Below are 18,368 nucleotides of genomic sequence, written 5' to 3'. Positions count from 1 at the left end.
ACGTCTCCTTAAAATGATCTGCCCACCCCCTCAACATAAGCTGGCAAGTTTTCACTAAACTCAATGGTTTCCAAAGGAGACTTTGATGTTGGCTGAAGTGTTCTTAGCCAACTACCTGATTCGTTGTCATTACTTAAGCAACTGGATTCTATCACAGCAGCCAGATTGTGCTCTTTTCACTACAGGGAGAAGCTAATAAAAATACTGGCCAATTCTAGTTCTAACAAAGCAGAACCACACATACATTTTGTCACTTCCTCCCTAGAGAGAAGTGTTCAAGGTTGTGTGAGCTAAGGCATATTCCAAGTCTCCATCCAGACAGAACCTTGGGGGCCCGAAAAGAGAGACACGTTCCAGTATCTTAGCCGGCTACATACTCCACATGTTTTAGCTGTACACAGTTCTCCCCAAAAGAAAACTTGCACTGGTAAATCAGACATTTACTACTACAAAGCTCTCTATTAAAGTTAGGCCTATACCGCTACTAACCTGTATTATTAGGTTTACCACAGCTCCAGTTAAGTAACGTGCAAGAACATCGCAGGCAGTTCCTGTCCACTGCTCAGTCCCACCAGCTGGTCTAAAACGAGATGCATAGGGAGGAATGAAATAAAAATCATTTCCTCTCAAATGATACCCTCTCCCCTATTGTTCATACAATTGCTGGAGAGGACACAGATCTTCCGGCAGGAAAAAAACATCTGTAACAGCTCGATTAAGCATTATGTTTTTCAATTGCCCAGTGAGTCTCATTCCTTATTTTAAACATATAGAGAAATTTCAAAGTCTTGTTGACAAATACAAATGCTGCCCAAGGAGCACTGGAAATGGCCACTCCTAGTGTTTCTACATGGCATGTGAACACATGGTATAGCAGATACAGGTTTGGGCACCCTGCTTCAGGCCCAAGTTCAAATCCCAACACCGCTGCAACACTTGCAGAATGGGAGAAAGCATGTTCCAGAATTGAATGAAACGGACACTTTACCTTATGTCTGTTAGTGAGCACTCTATTGCAAGAGGCTTCTGTGTCTTCAGATTCTGCTCAAGTTCTCTTAGGGAGACAATATCTATAGTTTTAGTTATGCCAAAGTCAATGAGGAACACCTGCAAAAGACAGGTGTAAGAAAAATACAGTTCTTCAACGGCCCAAATTAGACTTATCACAGACCTACAAAACTCTGGCTGGCTTTGTTAGGAAATTTCTCTTAGCTGGCTACAGAGTACAAATTTCATTATGATACTGTAAAAATCTCTCATTCATTTTCAAAAGAAGTAATACATCATTTAGCCTGTTTAACTGATTAGTAAGTTAAGTTTTTATCAAGGATAAAGAATACATTAAATTCCACATATTAAATCACCAAATGAGTGCTTCCTAGTCATAATGAACACAGTGATACTTATCTACATAAAGCAGTGATTTTATAATGGCATTTACCTCAAGTTTACTTTCTGAAACAATCCTGCGGACTTCGCCTCTCTGCCACTGATTCAGATCATGTACATAAGCAGCACAATTCATATCAATTTTCCATTCAACTGTTTCTCTTTCTGATTCCAAGTAAGTGGCTGCCATCTTTTCCTGTAAACTAATATTATAAGTAGCCAAATAGACAATCAAATCTACATTGCCAGTATTGTTCTGAAAGAAACATACTTTTCTAAAGGTTAAAGATACAGTAGGGTCAATAATTTATTTAACTGTTAAGATTACAACTGTACATTATTTTCTAGTCTTGAAAATAATGCACGGTTGTGGGTTTAGAACCTGCGCTTCACCATTTAGTTCCAAGGACTTTAACAAATATGACATTAACACAAAATAATTAGCAATATTTCTAAAGGAGAACACAAAAAACATGAAATCATAGATAAAGCATCAATAAAACTGTACATGGGATGTCAATCCACCCCATGGACCTTAATCAGCAGCAGTAGCACAAGAAGGGACTCATCTCAAAACGTTCTTTCAAATATTTAAACCCCAGTTGACCATGTCATCATAAGCACCTAATAATTGGCAACCAATGCAATTCTTTTAGAATCTGTTATATGAAACCAGACAGTGGTGCCCATTAACCAATGGTGCATTTCGCAACATCTGAACCTTTTCCAAAGGCAGCACCACTTAACAACACATTGCAATCGTCCACTCTAGTTCATATAAAATGCCTAACTGCAGCTAGACTCCCTCTGTTTGGGAAAGCCTATAGCTAATGAACCAGCTCAAGCAGAAAACAGGCATCCGTAGCTACAGAAGCCACCCAGGCTTCTAGTGACAATATAGCCTCTAGGAGCAACTCAAGCTATGCACCTACTCTTTCAAGTGGAGTCCAACCTCATCTAGAACAAGGTACCTCTTCAAATCCAGTATCCAAGAACCCAGAACAACTTTGTTTTGTATGGTTTCAACCGACCCACAACGAGCCCATAATGCCTCTTCTGAGTCAGATGGAAGAGGGGGAATTTTCATGTCGCCTGCATATTTGATGATACTATACTCCAACTCACTTTTGTCAGCAGCTTCATACAGATGTTAAATACCATGGGAATTGGGATCAAACCATGTAGAATCCTGCAGGTCAGTTTCCACATGGCTGAGCAAAAAAACCCCCATTACTGTTCTCAGAAACCACCCCCAGCAGGTAGAGTGGAATCCACTACAAAGCCATGCCTCCAGCCCTAAACCACCAGAGGTTCTCCAGGACACTGTGGTCAATGGTACAAAAAACCACTAAGTTCATAAACCATAACCAGGGCTGCATTCCCTGCATCCTTTCTTCCAGATAATTAATTTGCTCCTAGTATGCTTGTAGCTGAACTCCCACCATTATCTTGAGCATGTTGTCCAAACAGAACATGGAGCACTTAGCTTGAATGTTCCCTTCGCAGAGTAGGCAGGAGCAGGCCAGAAAGAGTTGGTTACTTTCTTCCACCGTTTATGTCAGGTAAAGGGATGAAAGGACCATAAAAATCTGGTCCATCCCAGTTCTGCATGAGGATAGGACCAAGTCTTTCCTGTCCCCATACATGTGTATGTCTACCTATTTTATCTAGTAATCCATCCATGTAAAATATTTTTCTGTCTTTAACTTTCAAGCACTGGCATGCCAGCCACCCACAATCGGAAGTGGCCAACATGCTGGGTGTCTTGCCACTGGTACACTTTAATCACAAATACAGTAAGTCCCTGGAATGACACAACATTCTGATGACTTTCTGTGGTCCTCAGGGGTTATTTTATGGAAAAAAACATGGCACACTGGCAGCAAAGACTCCTTTCTTAGTTTAATCGCTATTTTCATCATCCTGCAGGAGCTGTGGAATATGTAAAGTTAAGCAACAACAATTGTCAAAAATGAAAAGAACCAAAAAGCATGAAGTGCTCTGACCCTGGAAACGATGCCTTATGAGGAACGGCTAAGGGAGCTGGGCATGTTTAGCCTGGAGAAGAGGAGGTTAAGGGGTGATATGATAGCCATGTTCAAATATATAAAAGCATGTCACATAGAGGAGGGAGAAAGGTTGTTTTCTGCTGCTCCAGAGAAGCGGACACGGAGCAATGGATCCAAACTACAAGAAAGAAGATTCCACCTAAACATTAGGAAGAACTTCCTGACAGTAAGAGCTGTTCGACAGTGGAATTTGCTGCCAAGGAGTGTGGTGGAGTCTCCGTCTTTGGAGGTCTTTAAGCAGAGGCTTGACAACCATATGTCAGGAGTGCTCTGATGGTGTTTCCTGCTTGGCAGGGGGTTGGACTCGATGGCCCTTGTGGTCTCTTCCAACTCTATGATTCTATGATGATAGGGGCAGTACAGGATTCCTACTGGTGTACCGACCTCCCCGCTGCACCAAGGATTCCCTGCCCGAGCTGCTTCAGGTCGTGGCGGATATGCTCCTGGAGACACCTAGCTTGGTTGTCCTGGGGGATTTTAACATCCATGCCGACACGACCTTACAAGGGGCCGCTCGGGACTTCGTGGAAAGCATGGCCTCCATGGGGCTGTCCCTGAATAAGTTTGGCCCAACTCATAGCCATGGACATGCCTTAGACTTGGTGTTCACCTCTATGGATGTTGGTGATCTGACACTAACTAAAAGCGAAACAAAAGAAGTGCCATGGTCAGATCACTTCCTGGTGCAACTGGACTTCTCCGCAACCCTTCCCCTCTGCAGGGAGGTGGGACCGATTCGGATGGTCCGCCCCCGCCACTTAATGGAGCCAATTGGCTTCCAGAGAGTGGTAGGGGATGCTTTATCCCAAGTTGATGGCCTTTCAGCTGATTCCCTGGTGGCACGCTGGAATGCGGAGTTAACCAGGGCTATTGACTGTCTGGCTCCGAAGCGCCCTCTCCGATTGCATGGAGCCCGGACAGCCCCATGGTTTTCCCCGGAGCTGAGGGTGATGAAACAATCGTTGAGACGGCTAGAGCGCCGGTGGCGGAAAACTCATTCTGAATCAGACCGGACACGGGTTAGAGCTCAACGTCGAGCCTACCAAGTGGCAATGGCGACGGCGAAGAGGGCCTTCTTCGCCGCCTCCATTGCATCTGCAGAAAACAGCAGCAGGAGACTTTTTCAGGTGGTTCGCAATCTATCGGAACCACCTGTACCACCGGGGCCTGGTAGGGACCCCAAGATCTCCTGCAATGCTTTTGCAAAGTTTTTTGCAGATAAAATCGCTCAGATTCAGAAGGAGGTAGACTCCACCGTGGGAGCAGGGCCAGGGCGGGAGAGTGCTAGAGTTCTGCCTGGTCCTGTTACATGGGATCAATTCCAGTCTGTTACCTCCGAGGATGTGGACAGGCTGCTTGGAAAAGTGAAACCGACCACCTGTCTCCTTGATCCTTGCCCATCCTGGCTGATAAAAGCGAGCCGGGAAGGGCTGGGCGATGGGCTCTGCGGGGTGGTGAATGCTTCCCTCTGTGAGGGAGCCTTCCCAGACCCGCTGAAAGAGGCGGTCATTAAACCGCTTCTTAAAAAAACATCTTTAGACCCGGCCAATTTGGCCAACTATCGCCCAGTCTCAAATCTGCCATTCTTGGGCAAGGTAATTGAGCGGGTGGTTGCTGAACAACTCCAAGCACGCCTGGAGGAAACGGACCATTTGGATCCCTTCCAATCGGGATTCAGGTCTCACCATGGGACTGAAACTGCCTTGGTCGCGCTGGTTGATGATCTCCGGCGGGCTAGGGACAAAGGTGAGAGCTGTTTCCTAGTTCTGCTGGATCTCTCAGCGGCCTTTGACACCATCGACCATAACATCCTTCTGGACCGTCTAGAGGGGTTGGGAGCTGGGGGCACTGTCATACAGTAGTTCCGCTCCTTCCTCCTGGGCCGTGTCCAGAAAGTGGTGGTGGGGGATGAGTGTTCAGACCCCTGGGCTCTCACTTGTGGGGTGCCTCAGGGTTCTGTCCTCTCCCCCATGCTTTTTAATATCTATATGAAGCCGCTGGGAGAGATCATCAGGGGGTTTGGACTGGGTGTTCATCAGTACGCAGATGACACCCAGCTCTACCTCTCCTTTAAATCAGAACCAGTGAAGGCGGTGAAGGTCCTGTGTGAGTGCCTGGAGGCGGTTGGAGGATGGATGGCGGCTAACAGACTGAGGTTGAATCCTGACAAGACAGAAGTACTGTTTTTGGGGGACAGGGAGCGGGTTGGTGTGGGGGATTCCCTGGTCTTGAATGGGGTAACTGTGCCCCTAAAGGACCAGGTGCGTAGCCTGGGAGTCATTTTGGACTCACAGCTGTCCATGGAGGCGCAGGTTAACTCTGTGTCCAGGGCAGCTGTCTACCAGCTTCACCTGGTACGCAGGCTAAGACCCTATCTACCCGCGAACTGTCTCGCCAGAGTGGTGCATGCTCTAGTTATCTCACGCTTGGACTACTGCAACGCGCTCTACGTGGGGCTACCTTTGAAGGTGACCCGGAAACTGCAATTAATCCAGAATGCGGCAGCTAGACTGGTGACTGGGAGTGGCCGCCGGGACCATATAACACCGGTTCTGAGAGACCTGCATTGGCTCCCAGTACGTTTCCGAGCACGATTCAAAGTGTTGGTGCTGACCTTTAAAGCCCTAAACGGCCTCGGTCCTGTATACCTGAAGGAGCGTCTCCACCCCCATCATTCAGCCCGGACACTGAGATCCAGCGCCGAGGGCCTTCTGGCGGTTCCCTCATTGCGAGAAGTGAGGCTACAGGGAACCAGACAGAGGGCCTTCTCGGTAGTGGCGCCCGCCCTGTGGAACGCCCTCCCATTAGATGTCAAAGAGATAAATAATTACCTGATATTCAGAAGACATCTTAAGGCAGCCTTGTTCAGGGAAGTTTTTAATATGTAACGCTGTACTGTTTTTAACACTGATTGGGAGCCGCCCAGAGTGGCTGGGGAAACTCAGCCAGATGGGCGGGGTATAAATAATAAATTATTATTATTATTATTATTATTATTATTATTATTATTATTATTATTATTATGATTCTAAGTGGGAAAAGGAACTTACCTTTTCAGAATTTGTTCTGATGACATCAAATGCACGTAGAACTTGCTTGGGGACACAACGTGACTAATTCGCACTTGCAGTTCTTTGCTGCAATCTAATTTTGTACCTTCAAACTGTATCGGCTCTTCATTCCCAGGCTGTAAATTATTTCCATGAGCTTTGAATAGTTCTTCTGGAGTAGGATCCCAAACTTCATGATGTGATTCAGTAATCATTTTGGTGTCACTGTAGAATTTGGTTTTATTTAGTTTTTTGTTTCATCTGCCAGTATCAGACAAATAGAAGCAGAAATGCCCTCCACAAAACATGACCAACAAGTTTTAAACAAAGACCTGGTTGGCATGTTAACATTTAGCCAAACCATGGCTAAGTGTAAACAAGCAAGAATGATGGTTTACAGTAAAAAATAAATCACCACAATGTCACACTACCCTTGCTATGCACAAACTTGGGCTTGTGGTGTGGTTTGTCCTGCTCCAAAATGAACCATGAACTGTGAACCAAGGTTTGTTTCTTGGCTTAGTGTTCAGTTTGTTTGGAATGAGACAAAATCGTGAGTCTAGGTTTGTACACAACACTAAGCCAAGCCATTTAAGCACTACCTGAGATGACATTACATACACTTCACTGAGAAATATTGGGCTGCTCAAATTCAGAAGTTGCAAAAAGATTATGAGCATGTTGAAGTTAATGAAGCAGCACACTCACCTTAATATATAAGATGCCAGACCTTCTTTAACCAAGAGGCTGTTAACACTCCAAGATGCCTTTGGTGGCACACATACACTTTCATAGAGCTCAACAGACAGTATATTGTCTTCAGATTTTTCTAGAGGTAGTTGAAAGAGGTTTAAGTTCAAAATGTCAAAGGAAAGAAATTAGCTACGAGTGTTGGGGAAAGGAGGCGGCATGATGAAGGTCTTAGCTGTGAACCATTTTATTTTACTTCATTATGTTGGGATTTTATTGCTTTTACCTACTGTGATTTTTAATTGCTTTTGCATTTTGTAAGCTACCTTAAAAAGTTACGTAGAAAGGTGAGGAACAAAGAAAACCAATTATTAAGACCAGAAGGCTCCTTTGAGACAATTACTTAATAAAATGTAGTGCCTGTGTATTTATGTGACAGATAATTTAAGTCTCTGCATTAAAAAACAGGATTATTTTTTTGAAAAAAGTGTTCTGAAAGCCTCCGATATTTCCAAAGCTCCATATTCTTACAAATAATTTTATCTCATTTGTCACCAAAATGGTCAGGTGATGTAGGTTAATAGGATACTGTGACTTAAGATTACAGGTAGGTAGCCGTGTTGGTCTGCTGTAGTTGAAACAAAATTTAAAAAATTCCTTCCAGTAGCACCTTAGAGACCAACTAAGTTTGTCTTTCGTGTGCATTTCGTGTATCTGAAGAAGTGTGCATGCACACGAAAACTCATACCAATAGCAAACTTAGTTGGTCTCTAAGGTGCTACTGGAAGGAATTTTTTTATTTATTTTGTGACTTAAGAGTTAGCCAGCATGTTTTATGGCTGAATTCCGAATACCTGCCCCTCCTTCCAACTGGAAAACCATTGACGGGGTTGGGAATAAGCTGCCCCGGTGTTCTGGCTGGGCATAGCTGAGCACCGAGCTAATCCAATTAGGTAGGGAAAGGGAAATAGTCCTACACCGATGACAAGAGCAGCAAGCAGTCCTAACAACATTAAGGTACTTATCCCAAGGAGAAATTGAGAATTTCCCTGACAGGCTGGATGGGAGGCACTGTCCCTATCAAGTTGCTGTCCACTGAGTGAGAATGGATGATTTGAGTTTTGAGTCAGCAACTCTATTTGACTCTCAATTACTGAGTAAGTTACTCAAGACAGGCAAACACTTACCAATAATAAAGCAGAGCATACATTTATCTTGAATTAGTTCTTCAAATCTGTCCTTCGATTTACTACTCCATTCATTTGCTCCTTTATTTGGTATGATATGGGCCAGCTTGCACCTGATGGCCTAAATTATGAAACATAGCCCAATTTGTTTATTTAGTTTCAATGCCATCGTTCCTTTAATGAAATTTCAGTGTGCTTACACAGGGCTCCCAGCAATCTCTAATCTAGGCAACAATTAAGTACGCATCTCCTGTAGTGCTTTCTTGCTATAGCACAACTATTATCGGACCCACTGCTGAGCCGCAGGGTGCCTACTTTTCGCACAACAGCAACTTGCCCCACTCTTAAAACATGGCACTTGTGTGAAAATTTCTTTAGCTCTGCATGTGTTGGAGGGGAGATAGATTCTTAGAGAAAAGCTTGACACACGGCTCACTTCTATTACATTTATCATATTGTTAGAATTTAGTGGACACAGAATTACACTTTATAAGAGAAGATAATTCAGAAACATTAGGAACTGAACTCCAAGCTGCACAGAAGGTGCTTTGTCAGGAATACATGGCATTCTGCAAATTTAGATTTAACTCATGCGGGATGCAGTTCTAACTTACCTTTGCTGGGAGAGCTAAAAACTCATCTTTGATTTTACGCATGTCTTGCACATTTATTTTAGCAGTGTTCCCAAAGTCAACATATTTAACCTCAACTTCTTGGTGGCCTGGCAATCCTTTAGAAAACATTATGCGGTTAGGAATCAATGATATGTGGACATTATAAAATTATAGGAAACATTTGTGTACACCTACAACAATAACCGTCTCAGTCCAGCCGTACCTCGGTGATTGAGGTGCAGCGTTAAGGAGAGCAATGTTACTGCAGATATATGTAATGCCCTCCGAGCTCCACACACAAACTTTGAAATCAACATCACTTCCTTCAAAACCATCCATCAAATACTGCATACATGACAATTTGTAATAATGGCAATATCAACACACAAGAGTCAGATGCTCTTTTACATTATTAAACCAAGAGAATTCATTAGCCTGTTTTTCAATAAAAAAAATCTATGGTTTTATATGTTATATTAAAAAACTAAGAACGGTAGCATGTTAATGAACAAGTTACGGCACCCCATATCCGAAATGGCAAACCATGGTTTAACACTTGCCCCACAGATCAGAATTAAAACCTAAATTTTGAAGTGGGTTTCAAATTCTCATTTGGAGCTCAACTGTGAACCATCGTTTGCCTGTTTTGGCTGCAACTTCAACCTACCTACGGTTTAGCACAAACTAGAGAAGTCGAGCCATGTGGCTATTAAACCCTGCTTCATTGTAGGAAAGATGGGTGTATTACTTGGACATAAGAAAAAGAAATCACAGTGGGAGAATGAAATGGGAAAAACCAGCATTCATTTAAAACAGAAAATGAATTAAATAGGTGTCTTGAAAATATAGAGGCGATTTGATTGGGGGCGGGGGAAGCGTCAAAACAAAAGCCCTCTAACTTAATACTATAGTTACTTACCAACAACCTGTGCCCTGTACCAAACTCCATCCTCTTCGAATTTTGCTATGCACGGTTGACCCTGGACTGGACAGAGAATTTCCAAGCCAACTCTGCTGTCATTTTTATATACTTCCTCAACTTTGCTCAGAAAAGCTGCAAATTCTGGACCTTCTTCTACCTAACGCAACGGAAACAGTATTAATCACTATGGATTGCAGTCAACACACTCTTACTAAATGTAACATCACACAGAAAGTCAAACTGATGCACTCTGTACCTAAAGAACTCGATTTTACATCTGCTGAAGAAATGGGGGAAAGTAGCACATGACACACTGAAGCCAGACTGATGCGTGAAGATGCATATCAGATAGGTATGCAGCTGATATTGGAGACTTGCTCAGTTGACATTGCAAATTAATCGCATGCAAGGTGGAGAGCTCTTAGCACTTTCCATGCCGAGTTTTTCTGGCACGGCCAGAGTTTTTAAGCTCGCTGCCTTGCTTACTGGGCTTTGGGAGGGTCTCACATGGGCTCATCAGCCCCATAACATCTCACGAGAACCTCTCAGAGCCCAATAAAAGCAAGGCAGAGAGCTAAAAAAGTATCTGCTTTGCTTCAGGATGGTGGTGGTGGTGGTGGTGAAGATTCCTTTAGTGTGCTGGCTCCGGAAAGGAAGATTACTTGTGCAGTTCCTAAGGCAACTGTGGCTTCATGTCCCTGGAACATAATCCCCATTTAGGTTCCGAGTGATCTGTATATTAAACAAGCACTAGAAAAAGATCTATTAATGGATTTTATACATCTGAAATGGTAACTTGAAAAACATACTCCTCCCAATTTCCAGCAATAAACTTATCTTTTTATGTTCCAAAATAGAAAGTGTAAAGCACTTCAGGAAGCATTTTTCTTTTCTTTTTGTAAAATATTTTTTTATCAATTTTCCATTAATAATATTCCAATTAATAGCAAAATTAATAACAAATCAAATCATATCATACCAAATCTCAGGAGCATTTTTCAATAATGTCAACACAAAAATTAAATATACTGAATAATACTTACTAGCTGAATGTAGAAATCACCTGGGCTAGTAATATAACTAACAACAATGGTGACTTCTGTATTTTTCTCTGGTATCGCAGGTGCCCAGTACTGCAGGAATTCAATGTTTTCAGGTTGATCAGAAACTTCAGCACGAAACCTAGTAAAGTAAGAATCTAGAATGAACTGCTGAAGTCAGTCACAAAAGGACGTTTTCTATGGCCCCCACCACTGCCTTTTTCTAGAAAAATAGATGCCAGTACTCAGGATGAAGTTGTTACAGTAAGTGCCACATTTTTTAACAAAACAAAAAAAGAGGTGCCGATACTGTGTACCCTTGAGCACCCCTTGAAAAAAAGGACTGGCTTCCACTGAATTCCACAGAACCAATTTAATGACCTGCATTTGAAACACATGAGAAGGAGCGAGACATACTGTATTTTCCCTTGTATAAGACTGTATTTTTTCCGAAATTTTTGAAGTTTAAAATAAGAGGTCGTCTTATACATGGGTAGTGCATAGTGCATTTTCTTAATTTTGGGTTAAAAAATAGAGGTCGCCTTGCACATGGGGGCGTCTTATAGACGGAAAAATATGGTATTTGTGTGTAAGACTGCAGGCAAAGTATGACACTATAGGAACACGCATAGCCAACAGTTTCCTCTTTCCTGACTTTCTAGTGTCGCCCTTTTCTGCTTTACTCTGCCTTCGCCCAGTTGCAGCCTCAGAAGAACAAATCAGCAAACAAAAACGAAATGCCCATGACCAGTAAGTAGGAACAAGGTCTGAAAGTTACTGGGCAAGCCCAAGCAGTTTATTTCATGAGATGGAAATGAAATGCCATTATTTGGCAGGTAGAGTAGGATATGCAGATATCGGGAAGGATCAGATTGATTCTTCACTTACACAGAGACGCCTCCTCCAATTCCATGTCTCTGGCAGAGGCACTGATCAGTTTTAAGATATAAACTATGGGACCAACATGCTTATATCCAGATTTCATACTACTGTATCTTAAGAAAAACACAGCATTTGCATTTTAAAATAAAAAATTGAATCGTAAGACATTTATCCACTCTGGAAGGTGGGGAAATAAACTGAACAGATTAAGGGAAACAGGATGATGGAAAAATGGCGAAAACTGACTTTAGGTCCCTTCCAGTACCACAATTCTATGATTCTCCATTCTCACCCTCACTACACCAAATCTTTTTTAAAAAATATTTAGGTTAGTGGTATCTAACAGTTAGCGGGCTTTAGTCAATTTGTAGCAAATTCTTGCGCTCTGTTATAAAGGAATACAGTCGTACCTTGGCTCCCGAACGGCTTTAGTATTCAGTTTGAATGTGAAAAATAAAGTGGCTGAAAGCCCAACTGGAGAGAACAATTTAGAATTTTAGTAATTAAGCATTTGCAGCTAATCATGCCAGCAGCAGAGAAAAATAAGATGTTGTCATCTTAATCTAGTCTTTATAGCAGACATAACCTCCCCCAACACATAATCAAACTCACCTAAAGTGTGTTTCATGATTTCAAGAGGAATTAGTTTTAATTAAGCACATTTTAAAAAATAACCCTATTTTATCTCTAACCCTGAAATGCTTTGTATTGCATATACCTTGCCAAGTCCATAAAAACTAAAGCATCTCTGAGAGATACAGGCATGTCACTACTTATTTTGTTTGCTGGCGGTTTCATCAGATCAACAATAAGCACACCATCCTCTTCTCTGAAGACTTTCATTAGAACAGCTTTGTTTTTTACCATTTTCAAAAATTCTGTCCTTGCTTTTCTGCTCCAACCTTCAGCCTATTGCAGGGGGAGAGAGAAGTTCAGAATCCTATCCACCTGCAGACTTTAGGATTTAAATACAGTACCAAGAACTACTAAATACCCAATATGTAACAAAACTCAGAACTTAACCACACTGTTATGTACATTGCATGGCATCCAAACACATCAAGACTTAAAAAAAAATAATTCAGACACCATACCACACCAATTAATTTTTTCCAAATTGAACTAGCAATGTTTACTCATAACTGTTCTTTGAATGGGTATTCTGTGCAATCACAACTAGGAATGATCTGTGTGGGTAGGCAAACTAAGGCGCGGGGGCCGGATCTGGCCCAATCGCCTTCTAAATCCAGCCTGTAATAATAATAATAATAATAATAATAATAATAATAATAATAATAATAAATTTTATTTATATCCCGCGCTCCCCAGCCGAAGCTGGGCTCAGGGCGGCTAACAACAATAAAAATAATCCAACATTCTAAAACATTCATTATAAAATTAATTAAATCAAATTAAATTAAAATCAAATTAATGGCAACCATCAAGCCAAATTCTGTGCATATTGCCGATTGCCAGAGGAGGGGGTCAGGCCGCGCCCTGACCAAAGGCCTGGTGGAACAGCTCTGTCTTGCAGGCCCTGCGGAAGGATGTCAGGTCCTGCAGGGCCCTAGTCTCTTGTGACAGAGCGTTCCACCAGATTGGAGCCGCGACCGAGAAGGCCCTGGCTCTAGTTGAGGCCAGCCTAACCTCTTTGTGGCCTGGGATCTTTAGGATGTTTCTATTTGCAGACCGTAGATTTCTCTGTGGGACATACCAGAAGAGGCGGTCCCGTAGGTACGAGGGTCCTAGGCCATATAGGGCTTTAAAGGTTAAAACCAGCACCTTAAACCTGATCCTGTACTCCACCGGGAGCCAGTGCAGCTGGTATAATACCAGATGGATATGATCTCGCAGCGAAGACCCCATAATGAGTCTCGCCGCGGCATTCTGCACCCGCTGGAGTTTCTGGGTCAGTCTCAAGGGCAGCCCCACGTAGAGCCAGTTACAATAATCCAGTCTGGAGGTGACCGTCGCGTGGATCACAGTGGCTAGGTCAGGGCGAGAGAGATAAGGAGCCAACTGCTTAGCTTGGCGGAGATGAAAAAATGCTGCCTTTGTTATAGCTGTAATCTGCGCCTCCATAGAGAGGGAGGTATCGAAGATTACACCCAAACTCTTAACGGATGATGTTGGCACTAATTGCACCCCCGCAAGAGATGGGAGTTGCCCCCTCAATCCCATATCGCTCCGTCCCAGCCAAAGGACCTCTGTCTTCGAAGGATTTAACTTCAACCGGCTCCCACGTAACCATCCAGCCACAGCTTCCAGACATCTGATCAGTGTGTCTGGGGCCGAGTCAGGATGGCCATCCATCAACAGATAGAGTTGGGTGTCATCGGCATACTGATGGCAGCCCAGCCCAAAACTCCGGACTGTAGACAGTCCGGGAATCAGCGTGTTTTTACATGTGTCCTTTTATTTAAAATGCATCTCTGGGTTATTTGTGGGGCATAGGAATTTGTTCATTTCCCCCTCTCCAAAATATAGTCTGGCCCCCCACAAGGTCTGAGGGACAGTGGACTGGCCCCCTGCTGAAAAGGTTTGCTGACCACTGTTCTAAAAAGTTAGGCACATTACATCATTACGAAGGAAGGGAAAGCCATCTCAATCAGGAAAAATCAGAATATGAACATTCAATTGTTTCTTTAAAAAAGATATTATCTAACTTCTCTAAGAATGCAGAAGTCCAGACAACATAGTTCTTACTTACTGAATCTTTGGGAACAATGTCCTTCAGGGAGCACTGTAGTGCTAAATGATTTATACCACTAAGTTGTGCCTCTATATGTATGTCAGGTTTCTTCACAACCAAGCAAAAGTCTGCAGTCACTATATATTCTAGAGTGATATGTTCTGGATTAATGCCAATGTTATTTGGTACGCTTGATGGCAGAAAGAGAAGATAACAAATATTATTTCTCAATATAAGCTTGGAATAAAATGCTTCAACATCAATAGGCAGATTTTTTAAGTCTAAAAAGTTTTCTGTTTAAGAGATGCTTTACTGGGAACAACTGAACTGTATTATTCAAAAGAGATCATAAAAAGCAAATCAGCAAAATATTTCCTATCTGCTCTAATTAAGATAGTTTTATAATAAGTTGTTTTAGACCAGCTCCAACTATAATCTACTCTGAAAACGGCTCTTCAGTTAAATGGATCAGATGATGGGACAGAGCTCTGTAATAACCCTCGAGATGTTCAGGAATTGAACCCGAGGTTTTCCAAGTGCAAAATACCGTATTTTTCTCTCTATTACACGCAGATTTTTTCTCCTAAAAAGGAAGGGGAAATGTCTGTGCGTGTTATGGAGCGAATGTGGGGGGGGGTCCCTGGAGCCGATTAGTGGAGCGCAGGAACAAAAATCAGCAAAAATCAATCGTGCGTTGTGCCGGAGAGGGAAACCTGAAAAGAGGAAGTGGTTGCTTTCCTGCATTCTGCCTCAGGGTCTTACTGCCCACCCTCCTCTGTTTCGTTGCTGTGTTTGCTCAAACGGAACAAAGAGCAGGCAAATCCCCTCCCCTCCAGGCAAGCAGAGGGGAAAGCAGAGGTCTTTCCTTCTAATTCCTCTCCGTGCTCCTCGCAGGCAGCCAGAAAACATGCAGGAGGAGAGAGAAAGCTGGCTTCGGTTTGTGGAAACTTTTGCCTTTCTTTCCTCCCTCCCGTAAAATCCCTCTCCTGCTTTCTTAGCCAGCTGCTTCTCTGCACACCGCTCTCTTGTCCCTTCTGTGTTTTTCCTTCACTCCCCACTTAAAATGTAGTTACAAAGCATGGATCCACATGGATCCTCAGGATCTTTGCATTGGGCCACCCCAAATTCACCATCAGATCACATAGCAGCCTGCCCCCCTAAAATCACACACCCACTGTTGCCTGGGTCTGCAATGGTGCAAAAATGTGGTTAAAAAGCATGGATCCACATGGATCCTCAGGATCTTTGCATTGAGCTACCCCAAATTCACCATCAGATCACATGTCTGTGGCCACAGCATGAAGCACAAAAATGATACATCCACTGTTTCATTCAGAATTTTTTTCCTTGTTTTCCTCCTCTAAAAACGATGTGCGTGTTATGGTCAGGTGCGTGTTATAGAGCGAAAAATACGGTAATCAAGCTGTTGGGTGGCTCATAGAACTGATAACCCCTAGATTAAGACTACTGCAGTATGTTGTACGTGAAGTTAAAAACAATTTGGAAACGTCAGAACCAAGGGAAGCCAATGAACTCATCCTGGAGTCATTGGGGTGGGGGTGGGGATTTGCAATTTTCTCTCATTACACACCTATGTAGTTCTAAATACATGTCCCCTAAACAAGAAGAAACCATGATATCATTTGTGCATGGCAAACTGACAGGCATGGGACCACATAATCTGGAATATGAACTGGGGCCTACGTGAAGAAGGCAGGAAGGTCTATTTGTAAAATTCCCCTATACGTGGCTTTATGGTGGTATGGCCCCAGTTAAAATATTTTAATCAATAATTGGGTGGGGGAGGAAGAACCGGATTCTATGCACGGACCCAGATTACATAATCCATCTACCATGAATGGATGTAGAAGAATCACATGTTCACGGAGGACCTACATGCAAAATTCACATCATCACATGCAGTTAAGAGATAGCTAGCTTGTGATTATTATTTTTTATATTTAATGCCTGAACACTATTTGAATCACATCAGCAATTAACTGAGCAAATTATGCACTCTTATTGTTCTTCATTTCTGCCTTATGAAGATTGTTTTTACAGCAGGTTGTCTTGAGATTCTCCTGCACAAGGCAATGAACAAATGAAATGGTAATGAGGCTTTAAATCCACTCTCCTTTTCATCACTAGAAATTGGTGCACCTTATACATTGCCACTAGAAAGCAATATGGCAAAACCACCATCTGGCAAATAAAGGCAAAAAAGCATACCTTGAAATAATCAAAGCTTCAATATGCCCAAAGTCCACAAGGAATATTTTCATCATTGCTATATCACAAATTTTGTACTTTGTTGGACCACGGGGCTTCAGCTCATTTGTCTTCTGCAACGGCATCAGTTCAATGATTTTTCCACGACACCACATTCCATGTTCCTTGCTTTTAACAAAGATTCTTGAACCTGAAATAAGTTTCAATACACAATTTGTTGCAAAATATTCTCATTGAGAGGAACATTTGAGATTAGGCAGTCTATCACAGCAGCCATTTTTTGGTGGTATCCTCAAGAGACTGATTTCCAAATGAGTTCCTGGGTCCAAAATGACTGCAGACCTCTACAATATTAAAAGGTTACTTAGTAAAACCCACAATATATACCCCCCTCACAGGAATAAAAAAACAAAACTCTGAAATTATATAAACATTATTAGTCAAAAGATTTGAGAAGTGTTGTTACCTAGTTCCAAAATGTCACTAGGGTAGGACCTTTTATGATTGCAGAATTGCCTCAGAGTTTTTTCCAAACGAACAGCTGCTTTCTTCTGCGAAACTTTTCGAACGTAGAAGTGGCAAGGATTTAGAACACTGCTGACAAAAACTAATTCTGGAGCATCTGTGTGGTACAGAGTGGGGAAGAAAGGTGATGTAACAGTGAAGGAAGATCATAGGGAACATTTATGCACACTACTGAAAAACAACATTTTGAGACAGTACAAATTAATAAGTTTGTATTGTTACAGAAAGGGTGACATGCACATTCTGAAATGATTTGGTGCTCATTTCTGAGAAATGATTTGAACACACCAATGAATGTGCAAATATGCCTTTAAATTATTCTTCTTCACTTAATCGATCAGTACTTTATTAATGAAATCAATTATGTAATAACTGATTTCATTAATAAAATATTGATTCCAGCTGCAGCCTATGTAAGAAAAACAATGCATCAAGAGCAGGTTGCTATGTACTTGTAAGAATATTGTTTTAAAAACAAAGGGAATTAGCCACACAACTCTGGCAACCGGCTGGAAAGTTCTACTCACTTTCTTGATCATCTTCAATGATTTCTTCAATGATGACATCTGGAGTGGATGCTGTCTGAGGTAAAGCAGAAATGCATTTCTGAGTGAATGGAGGAGTCATTTCTTGGAGGTGGGTATAATTTCCTTCAAGACATGCATCAGATTCTGGCAGAAGAGCAACTGAGCCAATGTCTTCAAGAAGCGGTTCAAGGTTTACACTTATATGAGATGGAACATCAGTTCTGAATTCCTCTTCCATATTGCTCAGTTTTAAAAGGCTGACGTCAAAACTGCACCTAGGTTGACAAATTGTTCAGAAAACATATCTTAAACAGCACTAACATGGAAGAGCAAACACTCGGTAGAAATAATAAAGTGCCCATAGGGTTTCAAGATGCACACATAACACCCATTAATATTTCAGATCCATTAGGTTTGGAGAGGAGTACAAGACAGGGCTGCCCTTTTTCTATATTGACGTTGGAACAGTTGGCATGTGCAGTCAGATAGAAAAGGGATATTTACAGTTTTGTTCATGAACCAAAAGAATTTAAACTAGTTTTGCATGTGTTG

General features: G+C 42.2%; 1 protein-coding gene across 4 annotated transcripts in view; it reads right to left on the bottom strand.

Moving 5' to 3' along the window:
* Positions 1-18,368, bottom strand: part of RNF17 (ring finger protein 17) — a 46,722-nt gene that overhangs the window by 15,676 nt on the left and 12,678 nt on the right. For all 4 annotated transcript variants that reach the window (XM_028726263.2, XM_077927062.1, XM_077927064.1 and 1 more), the window contains 14 exons: positions 17,817-18,091; positions 17,231-17,386; positions 16,765-16,954; positions 14,554-14,725; positions 12,562-12,752; positions 10,965-11,103; positions 9,919-10,078; positions 9,000-9,115; positions 8,386-8,506; positions 7,217-7,337; positions 6,509-6,733; positions 1,442-1,592; positions 989-1,107; positions 490-580 (listed from right to left, as the gene is read on the bottom strand). In XM_028726263.2, the coding sequence (XP_028582096.2) occupies positions 490-580; positions 989-1,107; positions 1,442-1,592; positions 6,509-6,733; positions 7,217-7,337; positions 8,386-8,506; positions 9,000-9,115; positions 9,919-10,078; positions 10,965-11,103; positions 12,562-12,752; positions 14,554-14,725; positions 16,765-16,954; positions 17,231-17,386; positions 17,817-18,091 (2,227 nt within the window). The remainder of the gene's footprint in view (positions 1-489; positions 581-988; positions 1,108-1,441; positions 1,593-6,508; positions 6,734-7,216; positions 7,338-8,385; positions 8,507-8,999; positions 9,116-9,918; positions 10,079-10,964; positions 11,104-12,561; positions 12,753-14,553; positions 14,726-16,764; positions 16,955-17,230; positions 17,387-17,816; positions 18,092-18,368) is intronic.

Source organism: Podarcis muralis, chromosome 4 (assembly GCF_964188315.1).
Source record: "Podarcis muralis chromosome 4, rPodMur119.hap1.1, whole genome shotgun sequence".
Classification (NCBI taxonomy): domain Eukaryota; kingdom Metazoa; phylum Chordata; class Lepidosauria; order Squamata; family Lacertidae; genus Podarcis; species Podarcis muralis.
The sequence above is the reverse complement of the archived record's forward strand: the minus strand, read 5'-3'. Positions and strand labels throughout refer to the sequence as shown.